The 26,001-nt window shown below is 38.0% G+C and overlaps 2 protein-coding genes across 6 annotated transcripts in view; one reads left to right on the top strand and one right to left on the bottom strand.

Annotated features, from left to right (window-relative positions):
• The window catches only part of SNAP23 (synaptosome associated protein 23), a 35,391-nt gene extending 18,082 nt beyond the window's left edge, over positions 1-17,309 (top strand). For all 5 annotated transcript variants that reach the window (XM_041744085.1, XM_041744086.1, XM_041744087.1 and 2 more), the window contains exons 2-8: positions 510-613; positions 1,129-1,170; positions 1,580-1,628; positions 2,582-2,699; positions 13,069-13,227; positions 14,691-14,835; positions 15,964-17,309. In XM_041744085.1, the coding sequence (XP_041600019.1) occupies positions 557-613; positions 1,129-1,170; positions 1,580-1,628; positions 2,582-2,699; positions 13,069-13,227; positions 14,691-14,835; positions 15,964-16,029 (636 nt within the window). In that variant the 5' untranslated portion in view covers positions 510-556 and the 3' untranslated portion in view covers positions 16,030-17,309. The remainder of the gene's footprint in view (positions 1-509; positions 614-1,128; positions 1,171-1,579; positions 1,629-2,581; positions 2,700-13,068; positions 13,228-14,690; positions 14,836-15,963) is intronic.
• A 3,623-nt stretch (positions 17,310-20,932) lies between these two features.
• Positions 20,933-25,985, bottom strand: LRRC57 (leucine rich repeat containing 57). Its single transcript, XM_041744160.1, has 6 exons — positions 25,730-25,985; positions 25,535-25,640; positions 25,291-25,429; positions 24,251-24,519; positions 22,845-23,030; positions 20,933-22,426 (listed from the first exon to the last, which is right to left on the bottom strand). The coding sequence occupies exons 2-6, from the start codon at positions 25,616-25,618 to the stop codon at positions 22,385-22,387; spliced, it is 720 nt and encodes a 239-aa protein (XP_041600094.1). The 5' UTR covers positions 25,619-25,640; positions 25,730-25,985; the 3' UTR covers positions 20,933-22,384.
• Positions 25,986-26,001: the final 16 nt, after the last annotated feature.

Here is a 26,001-nt window from a genome sequence, read left to right as displayed (position 1 = left end):
CTAAAACAACAAACTATAATTGGAAAAGGAAAATCCACTATGAAAAATTTCAGGTTTTTTCTGAGTTTTGTGTCAATATTACCCTTTTCTTGTTAAGAATGAAAATATTTCATTTTCTCCAATGAGTAGCCTTGGACACCTGGCACATGTCTAGAATGTTTCCTGTATTCTTCAGGCACTGAGTTTGAATTGTGTTACTTTATTAATGAAATACTACCTAACTCTTAAAGCTTGCCTTCTAGTACGTGCTCCTCAAAGAAGAGAGGTTACTTTCTCTTTGAAACAGCACTTCACTCACTAGAAGTCCTGAAACCTGAGTTTCGGGTCACTTCTGGTACTAACTAGCATTTAACTGTCCATTTATCCTTTCTTGGTCTTAATTTCTTCACCTGTGATAGCTAGCTAGTTAAAGATATAGATAGGCACTTTTATCCTGTTTTCCAGATAAGTATCCAGAATCATAATGCACATTCTTTGTTCAAACTCTTTTGTATCCTTATTTTTTACAGAATATCCACGTTTCAGTGTCTTTGCTTATCAAAAGTTTTAATTCATCATGGATAATCTGTCACCAGAAGAAATTCAGCTGAGAGCCCACCAGGTTACTGATGAGGTAAACGTTTTACTTGGAATAAGTAATTCTCTTTCAGTTTCACAGTGGAAGGATGAGAGGACCTTCTTAGATGTCCATTTTGGCATCCCTCCCGTCCCTGTATGTCCAAGATTGCATTTACCTCAGAGTGCTATTGCTGGCCCCTTAGTTTTTCAGCTTACCAAAAGCTAAATAAGTAAAAGAAGCTTGTATGATTTTTTTTAATCATTGTTTAACAGCTACTTACAACAAAGATAACTCTAGATTTGAGAAATTGGAAACATCTGTCTAATATATGTAGATTCTGCTTACATTAAACTTTTATAAATAATGTTAACTTTACCCTCCAAATTTTCTCTTAAGGAACAACTGGTAGGAAGAAAATAACTAAAATTATAGTGATCAACTTTGTTTTAAAGGTAGGGAGGGATGGCTGGACTGACAATATTTTAAAATAGAGTAGCAGCATAACTATATGATCAATTTTTTTTTTGGCTACATATTTTAGAATACTAAAACCCTGTATTTTTCTCTAGTCTCTGGAAAGTACAAGGAGAATCCTGGGTTTAGCCATTGAGGTAAGAAAGTGTCTAATCATTAAGTACAGAAGTTGTATAAGCAGGATCTTGATAGCACAAGCTGTAATTTGTGTTGAATCAGAAGTATATGGTATCAGTATGCTTTATTATTTGAAACCAGTAATTGCTGAAATTGTCAAACCATGCACTGATGGGCCTTTTCTGTTTTTCCCATTACGCTATTAGAATATGATGGGGAAGATCAATTCACCATGAATTTGTGACTTAATTATATTGGGGGGGGTAATATTTTGAAGTATAATAATTGCTTTGGGATAGTAGTTTTCTCTGTTCCTCTGAGAATTTAGGTTTCTAAATGATTCTCTCTTGCTATTAGGCCTTGTAGGCTTTGTTTCTGTTGCTTTTATTTTATTTTATAGTGCTATCAGCTTTTTTCCCCTTCTTTTAGTCTCAGGATGCAGGAATCAAGACTATCACTATGCTGGATGAACAAGGGGGTGAGTTGCAGTCATTGGCAGAAACTCTTGACTAATGACGCCAGAAAATCCTTTCAAATCAGCCATGTCTAAAATTAAGCCTTGAAACCCCCTTCTCTATATCAGAGAAGAGTGATATGTTTACTTTTTTTTTTTTTTTGTCTGATTTGAATTATATCATGCTCATTACCTATTTGAGGTGGGGGCAACAATGCCCAATTGAATACCAAGTATTTGTCAGGTAGCAGGACTTACTATGTGTATTTGTCATATGTACATTAGATACTATGATATTCTTGCATCATTTTCAGAAATCAAGTTAAGTCTTTAAATAGGTTTAGATTCAGGTGAGCTTGGAAGCATTCCATTTGAATTGGCCCTGAGCAATCTGGCCTAGGTTTTTTTTTTTTTTAAAGATTGATTGATTGATTGATTGATTGATGATAGACAGAGAGAGAGAGAGGGAGAGACACAGGAGGAGGGAGAAGCAGGCTCCATGCCAGGAGCCCGACATGGGACTTGATCCTGGGACTCCAGGATTGCGCCCTAGGCCAAAGGCAGGCACTAAACCGCTGAGCCACCCAGGGATCCCCTGGCCTAGGTTTTATTAAACTTATGATAGCCTTCAAGTTTTGTACTTATTCAGAGAGAGAAATGCTGGGGATCCTGTCTGGTCAAAGTACACTTAATTTGGTTGCAAGGGCGATCTCTAAACAAACCCTCACATGCTCTTATTATGCAGATTTCTTTAGAACAAATCTTCCCACAGTAAGAAGCCAAGTGCCTCAGGATCAATTTGTGAAAGATTGTTTTCATGTTGAACAGTATGTAGTACCTTCTGGTCCCTGATACAGTCACTGGGATGGATTACCAGTAGATTCAAAGTTGAAGTTTTTGCTGTTTCATAATAATAGTGTCTTCTGGTTGGCACTGTGAATATAACACAGAGTGTAACTTCAACAACTTATTCTCAGAGCAACTAAACCGCATAGAAGAAGGCATGGACCAAATAAATAAAGACATGAGAGAGGCAGAGAAGACTTTAACGGAACTCAACAAGTGCTGTGGCCTTTGTGTCTGTCCATGTAATAGGTGAGTTGAGAAATCAAGACTTTTTTAAAATTAAAGTGAGAGCATCCCCCCTCATCCTCCAGAAAAGTCAAAAGTATAACTGGGCCTAAATAAGGAACTTTGTTAGATAAATTTAAGCTGTTTTTCCTTCAGGCAGATCAAGCTTTTCGTGTAAATGGGCATGTTCACCAAAAACCACGGCTTAAATTTGGTCAGTCCTTGGATCAAGTCCCAATTTCATTTTTTAATAATACAGGAAATATAGGAAATATACAGCAGGATGGAATTTGTGTCTTTTCCTTTCTAACAAAGAATACTAACAAAATACATATTATGTGGTAGGCACATTAGGAATGGCCGAAGGGAGTAAAGGACTTGGATCCTGTCTTCAAAAGGCCTACCATGTAGTTGGATATATGAGGAAGAATAGCAAAACAGTAGAAAAATATATAAACGTAGAGCTAGGTCATATGTCAACGAAAGCTAAGGAAACAGAACTGATAAAATTTGGTTTGGAGAAATATTACAGGAGAGAGAGGACTTGCACTGGACTCAGATTACAAGGATTTGGATGGACATGGGAGAACCAGAGGGGCATTTCCTAATGTAAATAGAAATGACAGAGGAGCTTGACTTAACTGAGCTACATGATTCATATAGATAAGAAGTGAAAAATAGACATAAGTAGGCCGACTAAGGGGTTGATGGATTATATTACATAACTGCACTAGTTAGGAACCTTTTGTAATCTAGGCTGGTGAGGTGAGGCATTATTTTTGAGATTAGAGAAAAAAGTATAAGTCAAGGGAATTTATTTTAAAGTAACTAATAGTATGTCAAACATAAAGAAGAAAGAATCAAAGAAGTCTCTGAAAATTTGAAGTTTCTAGTAAACTAGGAGATGAAAAGTCTTCAGACTTTTTGTGTATAGTGTATAAGATTATGATTGACAGAGATTTATTCTTTTTGGTGACTCCATTATGAATATTTAAATTCCCTACTTATTCTTTGATAAACCAAACTCCATGTTGTTGACAAATATTTTATGTATTTCAATCAAGATAAGGTTTGAGCTAAGGCAGTAAACCATTATCTTCCCTTCCGTCTGTTATTAACAAAATAACGGCTTTGAACTTTCCCTTTAGTTGAAGTGACAACGTCTGGAGATTGAATGACCATCCTTACTGCTAAGAGCATTCATTTTTTAAGAGCTTCATAAACATTTGTTCATGTAGTTGTTGTCTCAGCTGGTATTTTAAACCAAGAATTTGATACAAAGGTTTACATACTCTGCATTTTTACCTCTCAAAGGACTTAGGGATAGAGGAACTTTTGCTATATTTTTATACTTTTATTTATTTATTTTTCTAAAGATTTACTTATTTATTCATTCAGAGAGAGAGCGAAGAGAGAGGCAGAGACAGAGGCAGAGGGAGAAGCAGGCTCCATGCAGGAAGCCCGATGTGGGACTCGATCCTGGGTCTCCAGGATCACACCCCGGGCTGCAGGCAGCGCTAAACCGCTGCGCCACCGGGACTGCCCTATTTTTATACTTTTAGATAGGTGTTTTCATGTGACAGCATTCTCTGTGCCATATCTACAAGAGAAAATAGAATTAAGTTGCTTATTGGTCAACTCTAGTGTCTGTTTTGAGCATAACAAGTTAAAATTTGACAGTGTTCTTCCTGGTCTTGTTCATTGGCTTTCTATTCTAAGACAAATTTGTTGGCCTGTTTAGACTTTGGTTGACTCTCTGAAAGTGCATTTTTAAATGACTATGACTTGTCAATCAGGGTTTAGCAGATTACCTTAAGCAAACAAGTTAGAAATGCACAGATTTTTAAATATAAATTCTTTAACTATGTTTTATAAACTTGTGCTTTTCTTCTGTGCTCTATGTGCCCTTTTGAAAGTGTAGAGGAGAAAAAAATCAAATTAATTTCCCTGAGATTATGTATTAGGAGAAGAGCAAGGCTGAAGAAGTTCTCCCTAAAACAAAGAGCAAAAAAGAGCAAAATCAGGGGTTTTTGAGTCAGGAGTTGATAAACAGGAAAAGCAGTGAATCCTCAGATGTTCTAGTATCTTAGAAAGTGGGAAATGGAACGACAGAAGTATTAATTATTAGTAAGTATTACTATTTCACTTCATATACCCCAGCCAAGCAAACGCAGGATTTTCTGGGACACTCGTGGGAGAGAAGATAGAGTATGACTCTGAGGCAGTCTGCAGCCTCTCACCTCAGCTGAACCCTTTCTCAGTAGGTAGAGAAGAAGGCACTTCTTAACAGATGGAATCAAGGGGCTTCTGTAAGAGAACAGTTGTTCCCTGAAGCGAGAGTGATATTCCAATTTAAAGATGTCAGATTTTAATGCCTTCCTTGTGCCTATCTCTTCTTTATAACATTGACTCATTGGCCTATATGGTATCCTTATCCTCAGCTCTATCTACTATTATTCCTGCCAGTGTCTTGATCTTTCTAATTTTATCTACTAATCCAGGTTTTAGTTAGGCTTATCGTATAAATAGCCATAACATGAGCTTCTCAAAGGCAGACGCTAGATCATGTAAGGCTAGTATTAATTCTGATAGTAATAAAAACCCAGGTTTACAATCTCTTATCTGCCATTTAGAAATCTGAAAAACTCTGAAAACCAAGCATTTAGGTTTGGGGTTTTTTTCCCCATAATGTGCCACAACTCATTAATTAGGCTATAAAAATGTAACGTGAAGTGAAGCTATTTATAATCTTTATCACACTTAGTGTAAATGTTAGTTTGATTCACTACAGAAATATTCATGTATTTATTGATTTTGTGGTACTGCTCAAAATGTCTTACATCTAAGGGTTTGGATGAGATTTTTGGGCCTATATAATAATGTAGACTCTTATTATTCTTAGCACTTTTTTAAGATTTTATTCATTTATTCATGAGAGACACAGAGAAAGAGAGAGAGGCAGAGACATAGGCAGAGGGAGAAGCAGGCTCCATGCAGACAGGCTGACGTGAGACTCGATCTCGGGACTCCAGGATCACGCCCTGGGCTCAAGGCAGTACTAAACTGCTGAGCCACCTGGGCTGCCCTATTCTCAGCACTTTAAATGTAATACTAATCATAACCTTAATATGAGATGGATTCTATAGATTCTGTTCTTACCACCATTTTACATGTGGGGAAGCAGGCACAAAGAGGTTATACTAGAAATGGAAGCGCTGAGATTCAAAACCAGGCAGAGTTTCAGCTTTTAACTAGATGCCTCATTGCTTGACTTTGACAGGAAAAGAATTTTTTGTTGTCACTGTTGTTAGATGTATTGCTTTATAGGAAATGTCTTGAGTAGATTTGTTCTTCGAGATTTCTTTTGGTTAGTAGTATTGCATTGAAGCCAAGTCAGCAAACAAAACAGACGTGGAAATTGCATTACTTAACAGAACCCTGAATGAGAAGGGAATTTTAACTATAGCTGATTCTTTTTTTTTTTTTCCAAAGATTTTATTTATTTATTCATGAGAATACACAGAGAGGAGAGAGAGAAGCAGAGACACAGGCAGATGGAGAAGCAGGCTCCATGCAGGGAGCCCGATGTGGGACTCGATGCCGGGTCTCCAGGATCATACCCTGGGCTGAAGGCGGCGCTAAACCGCTGAGCCACCGGCGCTGCCCTAGTGGATTCTTTTTAAAGGACTATCAATTTAAACAGACTACCAGGATTAAACTTTAAGATTGTGAATAGGTATCATTGTTAGCCTGCTGCTATTTGAATCATAGCACAGATAGCACAGATCCTTTTTAAAAATTCTGTTATCTCTGACAGTAACTTTGATAAATTGTCATTCTAATTGTTAAACTAATTAACAAGAGTTTAAAAGGAAGCAGACTAAAAATGAGAAGTCTCAGAAAAGTAAACTCTCTGGTGTCCCAGTGTAACTATTCTCAGACAAGGTATTCTTCTGTCTGAACTTGCTTCTCTTTGATGTGTACTTACAATGGCAAACACATGATTTGAAGACAGATTTGTATTTCTGGACCACTTATTAGAGAAGTTCAAAATTGGTACTACAGATTTTTTCTATTCAAGTCTTATGTCATATTGAGATACAAATCAGCTCTCATTGTTAAAATAAATGATAAATTATATTTTAGTCATCATTGGAGTTCCCCCCATCCTACTCACTGGAGATACAAAGATGAGTAAGGCATGGCTCTGAAACTGTTTCATTTGTCATTACTCTATTCTTTTATCTACGTGACATGGTACCTGATACATAGTAGGTGTTCAATAAATACTTGCTGATTGAATGTTCTTAAGAAATTTGTTGACTGATGGGAGAGTTAGACATGTAAAAATATTTTTCTTAATTAAATGTAAATAAAGTATATAACAAATAATTAGGAGAATTCTGTAATCACCAGGAAAGAATGAAGAAATTTTAGAACCTCTCCATTAGTTTTTACCTTCTCTTCATACTAATTTTCATTATTTTAGGAAAGAATATCATCATCCAGACATTTTTAAGAAAAATGAAGTGTGCTGTGGTTTAAATCACTTTCCTATTGTTCTTTTTATCTAGATTCTCAGATGTTCGTTTCTATGAAACTGGGCAGGAATTTAAATGCATTATGTTTTTAGAATTCTAAACTTCTGTTTGACTGGCATTCACTCTTTTCTGCATTTCATTTTCTCAATTAATCTCTTCCTTTCTAATCTGCTTACTAAAAATGAAGATTTAACGTCAGGAGCCGAGCTCAATAACTGATCAAAGGGAACTTTAAGATGCAGTCTTGTGGCGCAGTTTGGGCTGTTAATCTGCTATCTAAAGGTGATGCTTCAAAGGCTTTTCTGTGCATGTGCATGGATTTTGTGAATGGTGGAAACTGTCTTTAATATTGTGCTGTGGTGTGTAATGTAAAGTGAGTTTGTTCTGGGTGCTGTATGCCAAAAGATGGACTTGACAAAATGTTCTTAATTTATAATGCCACCCTTTGACTAATAGCTCTGACAACTAAGTTTTTGCTAAATAACATTTAAGATTATAAAAATGAAAACACCCCTGAAGTTTCTTAAGAAGTTTTAATTAAGTTGATCTTTATAGAGAATTGCTTCATCCTAGTTCTGATGAAAGGTAAGGGAATTCAGGCTAAATCTCTCTCTCTCCATAGGACTTCGATTGCAGCATCCTATCTTCTGTTATTTCCCTGTGCCTTTCTGGTTCCAGAATCAAGGTTTTTCCTATTAAAGAGTTGCCTTTAATGATGTGGATTCTCCATAACTTAGGCCACTACCAAATTGGAATTAATTGCTAAGCTAGTCACCTTGAATACCATTTGGAACAATGTGGGATATAAACTTAAAACGTTACTTTATTCTTGCTTTCAAATACCTTATCTGAGTTTCCCTCTTAATCTGCTCTGTAATTCCTATTGTCATGTGTTAGCTTGCTCTGGTTTCATGTTGAATTAATACAGAGCTAACTAATCTTAATATTTTATGAAAGTTAACCCTGTAGTCTGCCTACTGTTTAGTATAATGTTCGACTCCTTAATTTTGGATCATAATAGGAACTGTGAAGACCACGGTAAAGGTTAGAAAATTAAACATTTGATTTTTTACCCTTTGTTTCTTGCCCTCTTTTTTCTTCTCTCTTGTAGCGTAATCACCCAACACACACATACATACACACACACACTCGTGCTCATTCTCCCTGTTATGAAAGAATTATAGCTAATATTGGGTTTTCTTTTTACTATTTTTATTCAGTTATTATTAATGTTGACAACCAAAGCTAAATAAATTATTAAAATTACCATATCTGTTTTTAATTTTTTAAACTGTTTTCCATTTTAATTTATTTTTTAAGTAAGCTGGGCATGGAACTCAGTGCAGGTCTTGAATTTAAGACCCTGAGATCAGACCTGAGCTGAGATCAAGAATCGGATGCTTATCCAACTGAAACACCCAGGCACCCTGTGATCATATCTTAATACTCGTTTTCTGCTTTTCAGCAGCTTCTTGATTAAACGATATTTCAAATTCTTATTTCAATCTTGCCATTTTTGAATGAGATATTTATACTGAAAAATGGTAATGATTATTAGACTCCTCAAAATTGATAGGATAAATCTGACTTTCCAAGTGGCATTCTTTTTTTTTTTTAATTTTTATTTATTTATGACAGTCACACAGAGAGAGAGAGAGAGAAGCAGAGACACAGGCAGAGGGAGAAGCAGGCTCCATGCACCGGGAGCCCGAGGTGGGATTCGATCCTGGGTCTCCAGGATCGCGCCCTGGGCCAAAGGCAGGCGCTAAACTGCTGCGCCACCCAGGGATCCCATCCAGGTGGCATTCTTAATAACAATTCAATCACAAATTTGCTTAAGCATTTTATCATGAAGTCTTATTTCTTCCAGAAGGGCTGTAAATTTCATTAAGCAAAAGAGTTCAGTCGCAGATCAGAGTCATTTCCTTCTTATTGTAGGCCAAAACAACCTGGGCTTAGATGTCTTTTTATGTAGCCATCTTCCAAATGTATTCAGCTACCTGTAGATCTCAAAGCTAGTGAGTGTTAATGGGCCAGAAGAGTAAACATGCCATTTGGTAATCCCTGCACTAAGGGACATGAACTGTTAAGGATCAGGTTGAGGTTAAAACCAAAGAATAAAAATATTTGACTAATGCTTTTCAAAGCAATTTATACCCATTATCAGTAGAATTTTTTCACAGCCCTGTAAAGTAAAATAGCCCTGTAAAATATTAGAACAGTATTGTTATTTTATCTTAGTTTTACATATAAGAAAAAGGATGCTCAGTGATAGAAATCTGCTTAAGGTTCTACAGCTATGGAATGACAGGTCTAGGATTGGGATTTAAGTCAATATACTACAAATCTTGTGGCCTTTGTGAAAAAGGAAATGTTGGTGTGTAGTTTTGCTTCCTTCAGATTAATAGCTCAGTGTCCCAATATAGAAATACTAAGACTATTGGAGGGGGTGGGGCTGGGGAATCAAAAAAAAAAAAGGTAGACTATTGGAGTAATAACTAAAATACTCCTACAAGAGATTGGAAGTCTCTAGACAGTTTCTTTTTCCTGGCTGGGAAGCTAAATGAGCTTTTGAATTTAAATAAGACAATAACAGCAATAAAAGATTCCCAGACTCTACTCCATACATACTAAAGCAGAATTTTCAGAGTGTAACTTTTATGCATCTGTGTGTGTGTGTTCAAATGCCTCCAGGTTGCCCTGTGTCCAGTCAGGTTTGGAAAATATTACCTTTAAAGCTTTTAAGACCCTTTGAAAGAAGACAAGATTAAAACCATCATCATCGGGATCCCTGGGTGGCGCAGCGGTTTGGCGCCTGCCTTTGGCCCAGGGCGCGATCCTGGAGACCCGGGATCGAATCCCACGTCGGGCTCCCGGTGCATGGAGCCTGCTTCTCCCTCTGCCTGTGTCTCTGCCTCTCTCTCTATCTCTGTGTGACTATCATAAATAAATAAAAATAAAAAAAAAAATTAAAAAAAAAAACCATCATCATCATCATTATTAGATAGGCAGCTACTTGATAATTTCTTACCAAGAAACTTTCAAGGGTATTCCCTTGCCGGTGGACAAACTCCAGGGTAATGACAAGTGGCAGGATAAACTGGAAGGGATTACCTAGAGTACAGGTGCTAAAAGAGACATGAAGCTGTCGTGTGGATGAAGATACAAAATCAACACCATTTAAAAATCGTCTCTTCATAAACACGCAGAGCATGTTATAACTGCACGAAGAAAGTGCAGGTTTTTTACCCAACTCATTTGAAAGTAAACATGACAACCCAATGCAAAGCTGTAAAAAGAAAAATTCAAAGCCAGCTTTTTGTACATTTCTCCTTGATATTAGAAAAACATCTAGGATTCAGGCCTCTTAAAGGGAGGATTTGATAATCAGTCTGATTCTTTGTTTATAACACAAACCATGCTTTATTTTTTTATTTTATTTTTTTAAGATTTTATTTATTTATTCATGAGAGACAGAGAGAGTGAGAGAGAGAGAGAGAGAGAGAGAGAGAGGCAGAGACACAGGCAGAGAGAGAAGCAGGCTCCACGCAGGGAGCCTGACATGGGACTCCATCCCGGGACTCCAGAATCAGGGCCTGGGTTGAAGGCGGCGCTAAACTGCTGAGCCACCGGGCTTCCCACAGACCATGCTTTAATTGAAACTCATTCATAATATCATGTTAAGACAATTTATTTGCATCCTAAGCTCCCTATAACTAATTCTAGCAGGAAGAATTCTAAAAACTTAAAGGAATTTCAAATCTTATCTCTTAAGGTTGAGAAGGAGGTTGGAGCATATATATATATTACTTGATAGACCAGGAGCTGGCAAGTCCTGTCCCAGTCTACTCTTTATGTCTATGGCTTTCAGAAACATAGTATCTTTTATTTAGTGACTTTTGAATTCCAGCCCTCACTCTTTGATCTGTTGTACAATGTGACATCCTGATAAAAGCTGCACTTATCGGGGCACCTGAGTGGTTCAGCCGGTTGAGCCTTCGCTCAGGTCATGATCTCCGGGTCCTAGGATCAAGCCCCCACATCGGGCTCTGCTCAGCAGGGAGTCTGCTTCTTCCTCTCCCTCTCCTTCTGTTCTGTCTCTCAAATAAATAAAAATTTTTTTAGAAAAACTTCATTTACATTACCTTTTTTTTTTTTCTTTTTTTTTTTTTTTTTAAGATTTTATTTATTTAGTCATGAGAGACACAGAGAGCCAGAGACATAGGTAGAGGGAAGAGAAGCAGGCTCCATACAGGAGCCCAATGTGGGACTTGATTCCGGAACTCCGGGATCACACCCTGAGCCGGAGGCAGACACTCAACCACTGAGCACCCAGGCGTCCCTATTACTTCTATTAATACATCTGGTTATTAACTTTCTTTTTTTTTTTTTTTTTGGTTATTAACTTTCTGATAAACTAATATGCTGTTTATTTTATTCACTTGGAATTCTTCTGCTTTAGAATTTTGTCTGAGACTTAACCTTATTAACAAAGAATACATGAAAATGGGTTTCACCAAACTAACAGATAATTATATATAAATATTCATTAAAAAAAGGTATATCCTACCTTGTTCCAAGACAGATTTAACATGGCTTATTAATAAATTGATTAATTAAACATAGTAGCCCAAGTAGGAAATTGATTTTGAGCACTTAAAGTGGAACCAAGAAAGGCACTTTGATTAGCTCTTCAGTGTTCATAGATGTATTTACCTTTTCAGTACCTCTTATAAAAAAAAGGTAGTAATATCCTTTCTGTAATCTGATTAAGGTTTAAGATCTGATTATAGGTTTGCTAAAAAGGAATCCTTATGTCTATTAAGAAAGGAGCTACTGTTTTCATAAAAATCTTTCCTCTGTTTTTGCAGTTTGGAAACTTCCTCATTAACATATTATGTGGAATAAATCAGAGACCAATATTATAGCTATATACTTTTTGTTTATAGAAAAGTAAAAAATTAAAATTGTGTAAGTGAAAAGTGTACCTAGCCAAATAATCAGTAAAAAAGTTTTGTGTTATTTTTTTGTAACAGTCATTTAAAAGTTGCTTCACAAGGCCTTCCCCCGCCCCCCCTTGCCATTATTACCAGTTTGAATGGTAAATCCCTATGTTAAGCTCTGGTTTTGTCTATCAGTTACACCTAAAGTATATGTTTTTATTTTTAAAAGGTCTGGATTTAGGATCATTTTTTTAAAAGGAGGAAAAGTAAACTCTTAAATGAAGAAGCCCTAAATCAAAGAATTTATAACTGGTGCCAGAGCGTTTCAGATAGTTATCATTGGCTGTTCAATTTGGAAATAATTCTTATGCCTTTCCTTCATGATGTTTGTTTTTTAATTTAACGCAAAATTCTAACTTTAAAAACTGAATCAGCTGGATCTACTCTGGTTCAAATAAATGGGCATCTGGGATCTGAGTGTTGCGTACTCAGCCTTTTTTCTCTTTCATCCCTCATCACCTTGTGAGATCTCTCCAGGAACCTCATCAGGCATCACGGAACACCTTTCCTGAGGAATTTTTTCCACTGTTTCCTTTTCTGAAGACTGTCAAAGGCTAGGGGAACCTGGAAAATCAGATAATTGCAGTTCACTACTTGCTAACTACTTAGTGAACATTTCATAGAAATAGTTGAACCTTTAAAAGAATTTTTAATGTCATTGGGCTTACACAATTCATTTTTTTCCATATATCGTATTGCAACAGAGCATAGTATAGCTAATCTAGATCTAGCTGTAGGTAGCTTTTATGCTAAGGTTGCTAGGGTCATCCTCTAGGTAAAAAGAACTAATAATTACAATTTTTCCCTCTTGCTTTTCCATATCTTTCTACACTCCCGACTCTTATATAGGACAAAGAACTTTGAGTCTGGTAAGGCCTACAAGGCAACATGGGGAGATGGTGAAGACAACTCTCCTAGCAATGTAGTATCTAAGCAGCCAGGCCGAGTGACAAATGGGCAGCCTCAACAACCAGCCCCTGGAGCAGCTAGCGGTGAATACATTAAACGGTATGCCAGCTCCTCCTGATGTTTTTACCCCTTTCCTAAATGAATGGCTCAGGAGGGTGGGTGTTGTTATACACGAACCCTAACTCATCAATTAGAAATAGTGTTTATTCCATTTGAAAATGCATTTTAAAATCTGCCTTCTAACAAAATGTTGACTGTGGTTATTGACTTTCATTGATGGATTAATGTTTCTTTATATTTTTCAGTACTTTCAAAATTACCCAAGTAAGCATGTTTTACTTCTATAAATAGGAAAATGTGTTTTATTTTAATATATATATATATTTTTTTATTTTTTTATTTTTTTTATTTATTTATGATAGTCACAGAGAGAGAGAGAGAGGCAGAGACACAGGCGGAGGGAGAAGCAGGCTCCATGCACCGGGAGCCTGATGTGGGATTCGATCCCGGGTCTCCAGGATCGCGCCCTGGGCCAAAGGCAGGCGCCAAACCGCTGCGCCACCCAGGGATCCTGGAAAATGTGTTTTAAAATGTATCATGTATGGGATGCCTGGGTGGCTCAGCATCAGAGCATCTGCCTTTGGCCCAGGACGTGATCCTGGAGTCTTGGGATCAAGTCCCGCATCGGGTTTCCTGCATGGAGCCTGCTTCTTCCTCTGCCTATGTCTCTGCCTCTCTCTGTCTCTCTCATGAATAAATTCATAAATAAAAAAAATAATGTATCATATAAGAGTGCCTGGGTGGCTCAGTGAGTTAGGCATCTGACTCTTGATCGCAGCTCAGGTTTTGATCTCAGGGTCATGAGTTCAAGCCCCATGTTGGGCTCCATGCTGGCACCCCCCCCCCCCCCCAAAAAAAAAAATCTAGAGTTAGGGATTGGCTAGATACCTATAAGGATAATAGTAAAGGGCTAGACGGTAAATATTTTAGACTGCAGCCTGGTCTTTGTTGCCAACTACTAAACTCTGATTTATGGTGAAAGCAGCAATAAACAATACGTAAGCAAATGAGCATGGCTGTATTTAAGTAAAACCTTATTTACAGAATCAGGTGGAAGGCCAGTTTTTGCCTTTGAGCCAGAATTTTACAGCCTGTTTTACAGCAGTGATACTTTAGACTTAAGGTGCATGAGTCACTTGGGGGTTTATTTAAACAATGAATGCTGGGATCCACTTCCAGTTTCTGATTCAGTAGATCTGTAGTAGAGAGTGAGAATTAGCATGTTTTCATGTCTAATAAGTTCCCAGGTTATATTGTGATCACTCTTTGAGAACCATTGTTCTAGAGTTGTTTCTTCTCCTATATGGCTTTAAGACATTTTGTTCTCTTTGGTTATCCTTTTCAGTTTCTATCACAGGATGTTTTTCAAGAATGGTAACCTGCATTGCTGTGGGTCTAACGCTTGCTGAGGTCATTTTGGTTATTTATATAAAAACTAAATCCAGATTTAGTCTGTTTATAATTCACCAAAAGTATTGAATTTACTGTATTTTTTGTGACAGTATAACTAATGATGCTAGAGAAGATGAGATGGAAGAGAACCTGACTCAAGTGGGCAGTATCCTAGGAAACCTAAAAAACATGGCCCTGGAAATGGGCAATGAGATTGAGGCTCAAAATCGAAAAATAGACCGGATCACAGAAAAGGTAAATCCTCCTTCATGCCACAGGAATTTGAGATACCCACCATACTTCAGTAATGTACATCTGTGCTTGATATTTTGGGGAGAGAACAATAAGAGATGATCCTGTCCGTACAGGTCTTATACTTTTGATGAGGTGGCAATTCTAACACATTGAAAAATTACAGCTAGGTCCTCCTATCTTTTGCTCATGGCAGTCGGTTCATTTTGAAAGCAAGACCTTAGAATGAAGTGGTTTTATTTAAAATTTCACATACGAAGCTTACAGTCTACTCTGACCTTTGGGAGGGCTATGTAAGTTCCTAAATCCTCATCTCATAAATCAGTAAGTGAAAATCAGTTCTACACAATGGTTCTTGTGGAGTGGACACACAAAACAGGGTCCTATGAGTAAAGGAAAAATGGAATTGTCTTTTTTTTTTATTTAATTTTACTTCACATGATATAAAAGATACCAAAAGTGAAATTATGTTCGCTTTTTGGATGTGTTGTGCCTAAAAGCCATTCTTGTTATTGTTATTTCATTAAAAACCTCAGTGTGCTTTAAAGGATGGGGTGAGTTTTTAAACTTAGTTCTGTTGAATTACTTAACAGTGTATTTCATTGAGGCAAAGAGTGGTTCATAAGGTGCTTTCAAAGCTGTCTTGTGGGTTTACATATTACCCATCTTTTAAATTCAGATATTGATGCAGGTGGTAATGTATCTATTAAAAAATCTTGAAGAATGTTCTTTCAGATTCTCTGGGTTAGACCTAGAGTAGTCTCAGATAAGATTCTATGATTCAGTTCAGGAAGATTTCCACAGTGTCCAAATCTGTAACAAAAAGCATTCTTAATTTCACTGCATCAAAAATGCCATTGATTATAACATACATCCCAGTTAAACTATGAAAAAATGTTACAGAATTCATGAAATACGGTCAAGTTCTTCTGTTATATTTTTGTTATGTTTATATACCCAGTTTTCCCAAATGAATTTCGTGTTCTGTTTCTTCTTGCCCAAAATGAATTTTGTGACTTTGTGTTTCCTGAATTTTCTCAGTGTGTCAGTTACTCCAAGTATATGAAATTTAACTTTTATTAGAGCAGCTTACCTTGTAACATAATGCTGATATATTTTTCTTTTTTTCAGGCTGACACCAACAAAGATCGTATTGATATTGCCAATGCCAGAGCAAAGAAACTCATTGACAGCTAAAGCTGCTGCTGTACTTCTTTATCATGTATTCACTTCTCTAGCTCCTCCTTCAAAGCCATTACCTTTTCAGAGTTTGATGTTTTGGTTCCATGCTCTTCTAAATCAGGAGATAATGTGCAAGAAGGGCCAGGAGTACAGATCCCCTATTTTTTTTTTTTTTTAATGTTCTCTTTCCTTTGAGGGTACACTACTGCTCGGCTGTCCTTGTATATTTTTTTTTCCTTGATTCGTAGTTTTAGATTGGTTTTTATACATCTTATATCGTGTTATTTTTCATCCTTCTCATTTACTTTAGCAGGTTCTTTTGCTTTCAAGATTTGGAAGCATTGCCAAAGACAGCCATGAAGAAGGAAACTGAGGGCAAGGGGAGCATAAGGAGGAGAGGCAAGAGATAAGAGGTTGTTACCTCAGTAAAACGTGCATGCCACAAAGCAAAAATTGCATAGCCACAGTAAAGCTCTAGCTGGGTTTAATTTTTAATTTAAGCTGCAGTTATTGCCAGTTTAGGCTAATCCTTGGTAACGGAGCTTTTATACACAATATTTTTGTTATACATCACAACTTGGTAACCTCTACTCCAAAAAAATAGAATTTTTTCAAAGTGACCTTAGTTGCTGAACTTTTGGTGATTTGTGTATGTACATAGTGATCCCATTTCATATTGCACCTTACAGGAACACTTTGTATAAATGAATGGCTTTTTATTTTCACATTATTAGTATCATGGTCCCATTACATGCTTGTTAACCTCATAAATTTGTCATTAGTCTTTGAAGAAAAAAATATGTAAATATGTATGTGTAACATGAGAATTTCTCTCTAAAGCAGGGCTTAAATTTTTTTGGAAAAGTTTGACAAAGTATATCACGTGAATTCAGATTTACCTCAAAGCCAAGAATTATGTTTATTTTTTTTTTTAAGAATTATGTTTAGATAGGATAAAAGAAACTTGATCTCAGGTAGAAAAATAGTTAGATTGCTTTGAATTATTTTGTAGCTTTAGACTTTAAAACTAGAATTTATTGTTTAACTAAAAAGTGATTTGGAACATTATGCCTTTGGTTTAATTATTGATGACTGCACTATCATTCAGTTAGCCTTGTGGATTGAATTACGTCCAGAATCACAATTTATTTAGATCTTGAACAGTGTTAGAAGAATCTGTTTGGTATTTGTCACCTTTATTTAAGAACTAGTGTCTGCATACTTCAAAGCTATTAATGTGGATTGGTTTGACCAATAACCACTGCTTGATCTTTACAATTAAATTTTATAACTAACTAATGGAATTGTTCTTTCAAATAGGTAATGTGGTTTTTTTTTAACTATTTGGTGGGAGCCAGGGGAAGGTGAATAATTTCACTAGCTCGTAACAAATTGAATAAAGCAAAGGTCCATAAATCAAGAAGCACTCTGATGGAAAGCTGTCTTTGGCACATTTCCCATTTTTTATTGGAAATACTGACAGGACTTTTCCTACAATTTGTTATGAGGTTCATTTTAATTATTCTGAGTCTCTTATTCATTTGAGCTTTAATACACTAATGATTGAAAGGATGTTTATGAGCAACAACTACAACCCATCTACTGAAGCTACTGTTAACATGAGGACTTTCACAGGCTGAAGAGGAAAATATTTAGAGTGAGATTCATTCAGGCCCTCTGGAATAGAAATGCTCCATGCCATGGGCAGCAGCCCGGGTAGCTCAGCAGTTTAGTGTTGCCTTTAGCCCAGGGCCTGATCCTGGAGAACTGGGATCAAGTCCCATGTCAGGCTCCCAGCATGGAACCTGCTTCTCCCTTGCCTGTGTCTCTGCCCCTCTCTCTCTCTCTCTCTCTCTCTCTCTCTCTCTGTCTGTGTGTGTCTCATGAATAAATAAAATCTTAAAAAAAGAAAAGAAACGAAATGCTCAATGCAAAAAGCAGTAGTTTGGCAGGTAATGGTATATGTAAAGTAAGAAAGTATAAAACATTGGGGATTGTGGTATACATAAATGCCCATAGAACATTAAAAAAATTTTTTTTTTTAAATTTTTATTTATTTATGATAGTCACAGAGAGAGAGAGAGAGAAAGAGAGAGAGGCAGAGATACAGGCAGAGGGAGAAGCAGGCTCTATGCACCGGGAGCCCGATGTGGGATTCGATCCCGGGTCTCCAGGATCGCGCCCTGGGCCAAAGGCAGGCGCCAAACCGCTGCGCCACCCAGGGATCCCTAAAAAATTTTTTTTTAAAGATTTTATTTTTTTATTCATGAGAGACACGGAGAGAGGCTGAGACACAGGCAAAGGGAGGGGCAGGCTCCATGCAGGGATCCCAATGTGGGACTCGATCTTGGGGTTCTGGGACCACACCCCAAGACGAAGGCAGGCACTCAACCGCTAAGCCACCCAGGCGTCTCCCATCCCCCCAAAATTTTTCTTACGTTATGGCTAAAGACAATAGTTCGGAGGATACCAAAATGCTGCCCCACAATATAATTGGTTAGAAGTGTAAGCTAAGGCACTCAACTGTCTGAATTTATACTCTGCCACTTACTGAGACTGTAAGCCCATTTCTGTGCCTCAGTTTCCTTGTCTATAGATAAGGATTAATATTCCTCCTCCATAGAGTTGTCACAAAAAGTAAGTGTGGGGCAGCCCCAATAGCCCAGCGGTTTAGCACTGCCTTCAGCCCAGGTCATAGGTCCTGGAGACCTGGGATCGAGTCCCACGTTGGGCTCCCTGCATGGAGCCTGCCTCTCCTTCTGCCTGTGTCTCTCCCTCTTTCTCTCTCCGTGTCTCTCATGAATAAATAAATAAAATCTTAAAAAAAAAAAAAAGTCAGTGTGGTGATGCAGGTAAAGGACTGAGAGCAGCACCCAACAAATATAAGAGCTTAATATAGTTGCTATTCTCTCTTGGGTGGAGCTCTTTTTGGGTCAGGAATCTCTTTGTGGATTTGATGAAAGACAACATGGCCTATCTCCCCAAAGAAGTAGATAAACAAAAACTTGAATCATGCATAAGTAAGAATCATGCATCAATGGGTCTTGAAAGGGACGCCTGGGTGGTTCTGTGGTTTAGAGTTTGCCTTTGTCCAGGGCGTGATCGTGGAGTCCCAGCCCAGATCGAGTCCCACATCGGGCTCCCTGCATGGAGCCTGCTTCTCCCTTTGCCTATGTCTCTGCCTCTGTGTCTCTCATGAATAAATAAGTAAAATCTTAAAAAAAAAGGTCTTGAAAGCCCATCTTTGGATCCCAGGTTACAAACTCTTCCAAACCTTTTGCTACTGAGAAAGAAGAGGGACGAGGCCTTAGAAATTAGGCCCATAATATGCTAGAAAGAGAAGCTGTTGACTTAAAGCCTTTTCTGATTTTCTCCTGTAACGCTATCTAGAAACTTGATTCCATTACTTTTGAAAGGTAGTACCTGAAAGTGGTTAACACAAGGTCTAGAGTCTGACCACCTGGTTTCAAAGTTTGCTTTAGTCATTTACTTGTTGTGTGACCTTCACATAACTTTGACCTGTAACTAAAGAGTTAAAAAATAGTATGCCCCCATTTAATTTTTTTTTTAACAATAAGCACTTTTAGGTTTCATCTTAACAATGATATTTATCCCCAATAGTTACGCCTGTTTCTTCCTTCCTTCACACTTCCTTCATCTTTTATACCACACTTCGACTCTAGGTCTTTTCCTGTCATGTTTGAATTATAAATCTCTTAATCCAGACATTGTATACTCAGTTGTACTTTATTAGTGTTTTTAATGTTACTTTCTTTAGGTCACTCAACAAAATTCTAGGTTATTCCAATTATATTCCTAATCAGATTTGCATTTCTCAGATTGATACTCAAGTTCCTTATTCTCTAGTTCTTTGTTTTCATGCTTTTAAATATAGTATTTGCTTCAAGCCTTCTGTTTCTGTACAACTTGCTAACTTCTGTTTTAACGCCTTACAGATTAAATAAATGGCACCATTTACTGATTGCTTACTCTTTTATGGGCACTCTGCTAAGTGCCTTTATGTATCTTTTTACCATATCATCCTAACAGACCGGAGAGGTTGGAGGTCTTTGCCATATTACAGATGAGAAGAAATTGCTCAAATTCATAAATGACAGATTGTGGATTCAAACCAAGATATTTTTGACTCCAAGGTCCATGGTCTTAATATACTACACTCACTTCCAACCAAACTCTAAAAGAATGTGGATGACTTAGGGCTGGTGGCCAAACTAGAATATGGGTCTCCAAACCACACACAGGTTAACCAACTTCATTATGTTAGCTCATAGGTAAGTCTAAATACTTGTGCATTAGAAATCTGGGTATGGGGCAGCCTGGGTGGCTCAATGGTTTAGCGCCACCTTCCGCCCAGGACCTGATCCTGGAGACCCGGGATTGAGTCCCATGTCAGGCTCCCTGCATGGAGCCTGCTTCTCCCTCTCTCTGTGTCTCTGCCTCTCTCTGTGTGTGTGTCTCTCACAAATAAATAAATAAAATCTTGAAAAAAAAAAAAAAGAAAGAAATCTGGGTATGTTACTTTACATAGTTCCTGCCCACAAGTAGCTCATTCTAGCAAGAGACAGATGAATATAGAATGTGAGAAGTGCTGTCATAACAGATGGGAGAGCAATTAATTTGGCTTAGACTTAAAATGGGTTTTAGATAGAAGGAGCACATTAGGGAGAGAGGGCATTCCTGACTGAACAAACAATGTAAAGGCAGTTACAGGGGAGACAATGCACTGTGGGTTTAAAGAGCAGAATAACACTATGACTGGGCAGGAAAATGAGAGTGAATAAAGGGTACTGGAAATAAGGATAAGTCCAAGTTGTGAAAGCAGTCACTGATTCTTAGAGATGGGGGACTTTTTTTTTTTTTAACTCCAATTAATAAATGTCTGGGGACATTTAAGTTGTTTAATTTAAACTTCTGATTTATTAGATATTAAGCACTGATTTAAAAATTAGAGATTAAGCACTGATGTTTACAAAAAGCAAAACTCAGTTGCTAACAATAAACTGGCAACCAAACCCTCCCAATGTTGAGAACAGAAAATAACATGGGAAATAGAGAATACTCAGATCAGATTTAAAGTCAGAGAAACTTCCTCATATAGATTAAATACTAAGCTGTTGTGATCTATTGACTTAATGGTTAAATAGGTTTATAAAACCAGAACTGACAATACATGCTAAATTGCCCTGGCAAAGACAAACCTCAGAACATTAGAGTGGTAGTTACCTAAATGTTCATGTCAGTAACAACCTGAGGTCATGTATCTTTGTATTAGTTTCTCTTAATTAGTATGGTTCCAATACTGCAAAATGCTTATCGGTCACATGAAGGCATTTCAGTACTCCAGCACCTTAACAGGAACATGAAACATTTCTTCCTAATCAGTTTACTTTCAAGCAAAGGGCCACATACAGGTTAAAGTTCTCCTGTCTTCTCCCTTTGAAGGATTAACCCTTTTTCCAGCCAAAGTTCATTAAAAATTCTTTATTTAGTATATTCTCTCATCCAGAGAATAAACTTTATAAACATAAGTTATTTTAGAATATTGTAGCAGTTTTTTTGATAGGTAATTCGATTAGTAGAATTATAAAAAGGGAAAAGGATTACCAGAAATACATTATTTCTAACAAAGCTTAAGGAAAATCTTGATTATTAAAACCCTTTGTATCTTACAAGTTTTGCATATATAGTTTTAGCTCTTCAGAGCCCTCTACTAATAAGGCACATGCAATAGTAAAAAGTTTGCTACTGCAGCCTTGGGGAACATCTCTTAGTGTTGTGTTGATGCTTCTCTGACAGAATATACTTTTAATTGAGACAGTCACATACTTATATACATTATAAATTCCAAATATAAACACTGCAATTAAATGATGAACTGAAATAAAATCCTAAATCCTCATATAGTAGCCTCTCACAAATTATTTAAATTTCATAAAAATATGAAATGTTAACACAAGTGGAATGGCAACTGACTTTATGAAAGCTCATACACTGAAACTAAACATGAAATTTCGAGCTGTGATATGGAGTGATTCTGTTACCAAGTAGCATCCCCTCATTGTATAAATAGCTACTGCTTTTCTTCAAGCCAGACTTAGGATGGTTTTGATGATCAACATTGTCCTTTATCCTATCCATGACTCAAAATGGAGGACTCTTACTATCTCTTGATTTCTTTTAGCTTACTTAAGATGAGTCCTGGAAAGGAAAAAGATCACTGAAATGATTATCTTCAGAAGTATCATCTCCTTACTGCAGATAATCCTTGACAACAGGAGCCTCTGATTCAGCCAGATTGCAACAGATTCCATGTTGGTATCCTGTAAGGTTTCCATGTTCCTGGAGAACATCATGCAAACTTCTTCTTAGTGGCCGTGAACCTCTCCATGTACTAAAAATCATGGAAGAAGAATATGTGGTATTTTGGCACAAGCAAATATTAGCCTATTTTTAAATTAGGATTTTGTGATTTTTTTTTTCATTTAGGTTTTTATTGGGTATGGTCTTTTTCATTTCCTACAAAATTGACCTAACTGCAAATTTAAAGCATATAGTTTAGGGGTTTTTTCCCCCTTGTATTTTAATAGGATACCCATCAAAAGACAAAGATGCTTTACAATAAGCTATCTGGAGAAAAAGTTATCTTGGCACAATACCATTTGGCTAATTCTTAGACTCCACCTCCAAAATGGGGAACAAATCTGTTGACATAAACAGGATTATGCATATGTCCTATAGCTATCAATGTTCATGTAGGTTATTTCACTGTTGTCACTTCTGGAACAGTGATGAAGTACACTAATACATACCTTATCATATCCTTCCAGTTCTCGAAGTTTCTTTATTTCAAAAAGGTTGCCTTCCACAGCAAGCAGACAGATCTGGGAATCACTGAGGATACTCTGTGGAAGCATGCTGAGCTCAAGACAATTCTCTTCCAAGCGAAGAACTTTAAGGCGAGGACAGCAAGATATCTTTACTGAGATCTGAGATATCTATTGAATGACAACAAAAAAGAATCATAGGAAAAAGCAAAAGCGCGATTATGATTTTTTTTTTTTTTTTTTTTTTTACTAAATTAAAACAAAAACTTGACCATTTGTCCTAGTTCTTTCTTTTACCGCCTCCATTTTCTCACTACCTACTCATTCCCAAAGCCTGTGTTATCTGGCTTCTGTTATTCCTCCTCCACTGTTTGGAAAAAGATGCTGTTTGAAGGTCACCAGTGGCTTTTTAGAAACAAAAGTGTTCTATTAAAAGCACTATTATAGAAAATTTGAGAATCACATAAGTTTAAAGAAAAAAGTTACCTCTAATCTGCCACCGTGAACATTTTGGTGCATTTATTGCCAATCTTTTATGTGTACGTTGATACCATTATACTGCCAAAGTCAAAGATTCACTGTCCTCATTCCTTATTGGATTTGACTACCATCTCCCACTTCTTTCTGCTTCTCCTGACCTTCCCCCGGCACCCCGCCTTGTGCCCTCCCTCTCTCACTCACCTCCCTTAAAATCTTTTTTAAAAAATCGAACTTAAATGAATTTGAACAGCAATGTATGGCTATTGTATTAGACTATGCAAATACAAATCCATAGGCGCTAAAAAATTAAAGGTCACCTAGTCTGTTTTATGTTTAATCATTTAAGCCTTATGTCTAGATGATTTCTCCAGTCGGATACATATTGAGCAAGGAGTTTCCAAAGTAATGGAAACAAATTTCAAATATTTCAATTAAAGCTGTCCAACAATGAAACAGGCTATTGCCAGAAAGCCTGTCACTTAAAAATTTTCAGTAAAAGCAGGACACACTTGACAAAGATGTCAAAAAAGGGACAATAAATTATTCTGTCCAACTCCAAGAACTTAGGAGTTAAAGCCTCTTTTCCACTCTACCTGACATAGCTCCTTGCTAGATGACTAGAGGCATATTTGAGGAGGATCTGAATTCTTCAAGATTTGTGAGGCAGTCTAACTTTTGAAATTATCTCACCCCATTATCCATCCCACTCTCCTAAAAACACCTACACAATACACACACACACCCAGTATCTCAACTAATGGCCCTTTGAGCTTGGAAATTAGTCCAGCCCATAGAATGTACCGCTCATCTAGCCTCTGATACCCAGCTCCATGGTTATGGTTTAGAAAAGTATTATACAGGAGACTAAACCCAGGTGATGCAGGGGAAAAAAAATCCCTTAAACTCTAGACCTGGTTCTGGTTGAGATTGAGTTCGATGACCTGCAGCTCCCCCACTGTGTCAGGTATGCTCCGAATCTGATTCTTGGAGAGATCCACCACATCCAGGTGTCTTAGGCTACAGAGTTGTGGTGGTAGTGCTTGCAGCTGGTTCCCAGAGAGGCTCAGGGTCTTGAGGGCTGTCAGCTGCCCAAAGGTAGATGGTAGCTCTCTCAAGTGATTGTTGTTTAAGCTTAGCATCTCTAGTTTTTTCAGATTGCATAACTCCTCGGGAAGAACAGCTGGCAAAGAAAAATAAAAACCTGAATCTGATACAGCTGAGAAACACCTTTAAGTTTAGAAAAACTATATGGCTACAAGATAAGCCTCCTATCAATACATATAAAATTCTCACATGTGCCATTTATAACTATTGCATTTTACCAACATAGTCTTCAGGAAATGTGGGTGCTGTCAAAATACAGGAAAGCACTTATGTATATATTGGGCTCCTTTTGTAAAAGGACCTCGGCAGAATCCGAGAGCAATTTTGCGGGATTTGTTAGGCCCTCCTCTTCCCATTCCATCTCCTTTCTAAGTTCGCTGGCTGTACACTACATCCCAAAGATGGTCTTCCCTTTCAAGTCCAAATTAAACCAGTACCAATCATACCACCAGAGGAAGCATGTAGGTGTAATTACAAGACAGCTTCAAGGACTCTGACATCCTCCTGCATCTTGAGCTCTCAAAAGTTTCTCTCTCTCTCTCTCTCTCTCTTTTTTTTTTTTTTTGATTTTATTTATTTATTCATGAGAGACACACAGAGAGAGAGAGAGAGAGAGAGAGAGAGAGACAGAGAGGCAGAGGGAGAAGCAGGTTCCATGCGGGGAGCCCAATGCGGGACTTGATCCCGGGACTCCAGGATCACGCCCTGGGCTGAAGGCCGCGCTAAACCGCTGAGCCACCCGGGCTGCCCTCAACACAGTTTCATAACAAAAACAAGCTTGTAAGAGAGAACCACCCTTCTTAACAGCTGATCACTAGCAAGAGCTCCCCAAGTGCAAAAGCCATACTGAGTTTGTTGTTGTTCAAGGAGAGGCTCTTCAGCAGAGTGAACTTCCCTATGATCACAGGCGGTAGGCTCTCGATCTTGTTGTTGGACAAGTCGATGGTCCTTAGATTGCTGGTCAGCTTCTGCAACTCGGGGGGGAACTGGAGAAAGGGGTTCAGAGCGCGGAGAATTCCTCACCGGTTAACTTCACCACCCCGCCGTCCCGCTCCCCTTAATTTCCCTGGTCGGTCCCCTCCCGGTCTCACCTCGGTCAGCCCGCGGTCCTTCAGCTGAAAGACACCAGTTTTCTGCGCGGTTTCCACATGAGCGCGGAGGGCACTGTTTCCCATCCTAGGGCCGCGGCTCAGGTCCCTGCAGGAAGGAAGGCAGCTGTCACCGCTCAGCCAGGCATCCGGCCACCCCCTCCGCCTCTCGGCTGGGTCTCGTGCCCAAGCTGTCACCTCCTGCCGACTCCTAGATCTTGGGGGCCAACTAGAAGTGGCAAAGAAGAAAGGGGAGAACAGCCCGACCACCAGGCCCAGCAGCTTTTGCAGGTGTTCCGAGGCTGGACGCCGCTGGAGCCTACGAATGATCAGGGAGCTCCGGACTCATCTTCTACCCCTCAGCTCACAGCCGGCTTAGCTAGAGAAGACCCACGGCCCGCGCTCCCCCGGGATGCGCTCCCCGGGCTTCCGCCCGGGAAGAAACGCCCTGTGACGTCATCTATCCGCGC

This window comes from Vulpes lagopus, chromosome 2 (assembly GCF_018345385.1).
Source record: "Vulpes lagopus strain Blue_001 chromosome 2, ASM1834538v1, whole genome shotgun sequence".
Taxonomy (NCBI): domain Eukaryota; kingdom Metazoa; phylum Chordata; class Mammalia; order Carnivora; family Canidae; genus Vulpes; species Vulpes lagopus.
This window is presented reverse-complemented; position numbering and strand designations above follow the sequence as displayed.

Coding starts and splice junctions, on each gene's coding strand:
- LRRC57 (XM_041744160.1), bottom strand. CDS start 25,618: ATGGGAAACAGTGCCCTCCGCGCTCATGTGGAAACCGCGCAGAAAACT. Junction 25,430..25,534: donor AGGACCGCGGGCTGACCGAG/GTGAGACCGGGA, acceptor CCCTTTCTCCAG/TTCCCCCCCGAGTTGCAGAA. Junction 22,427..22,844: donor AACTGGAAGGATATGATAAG/GTATGTATTAGT, acceptor CATGATTTTTAG/TACATGGAGAGGTTCACGGC.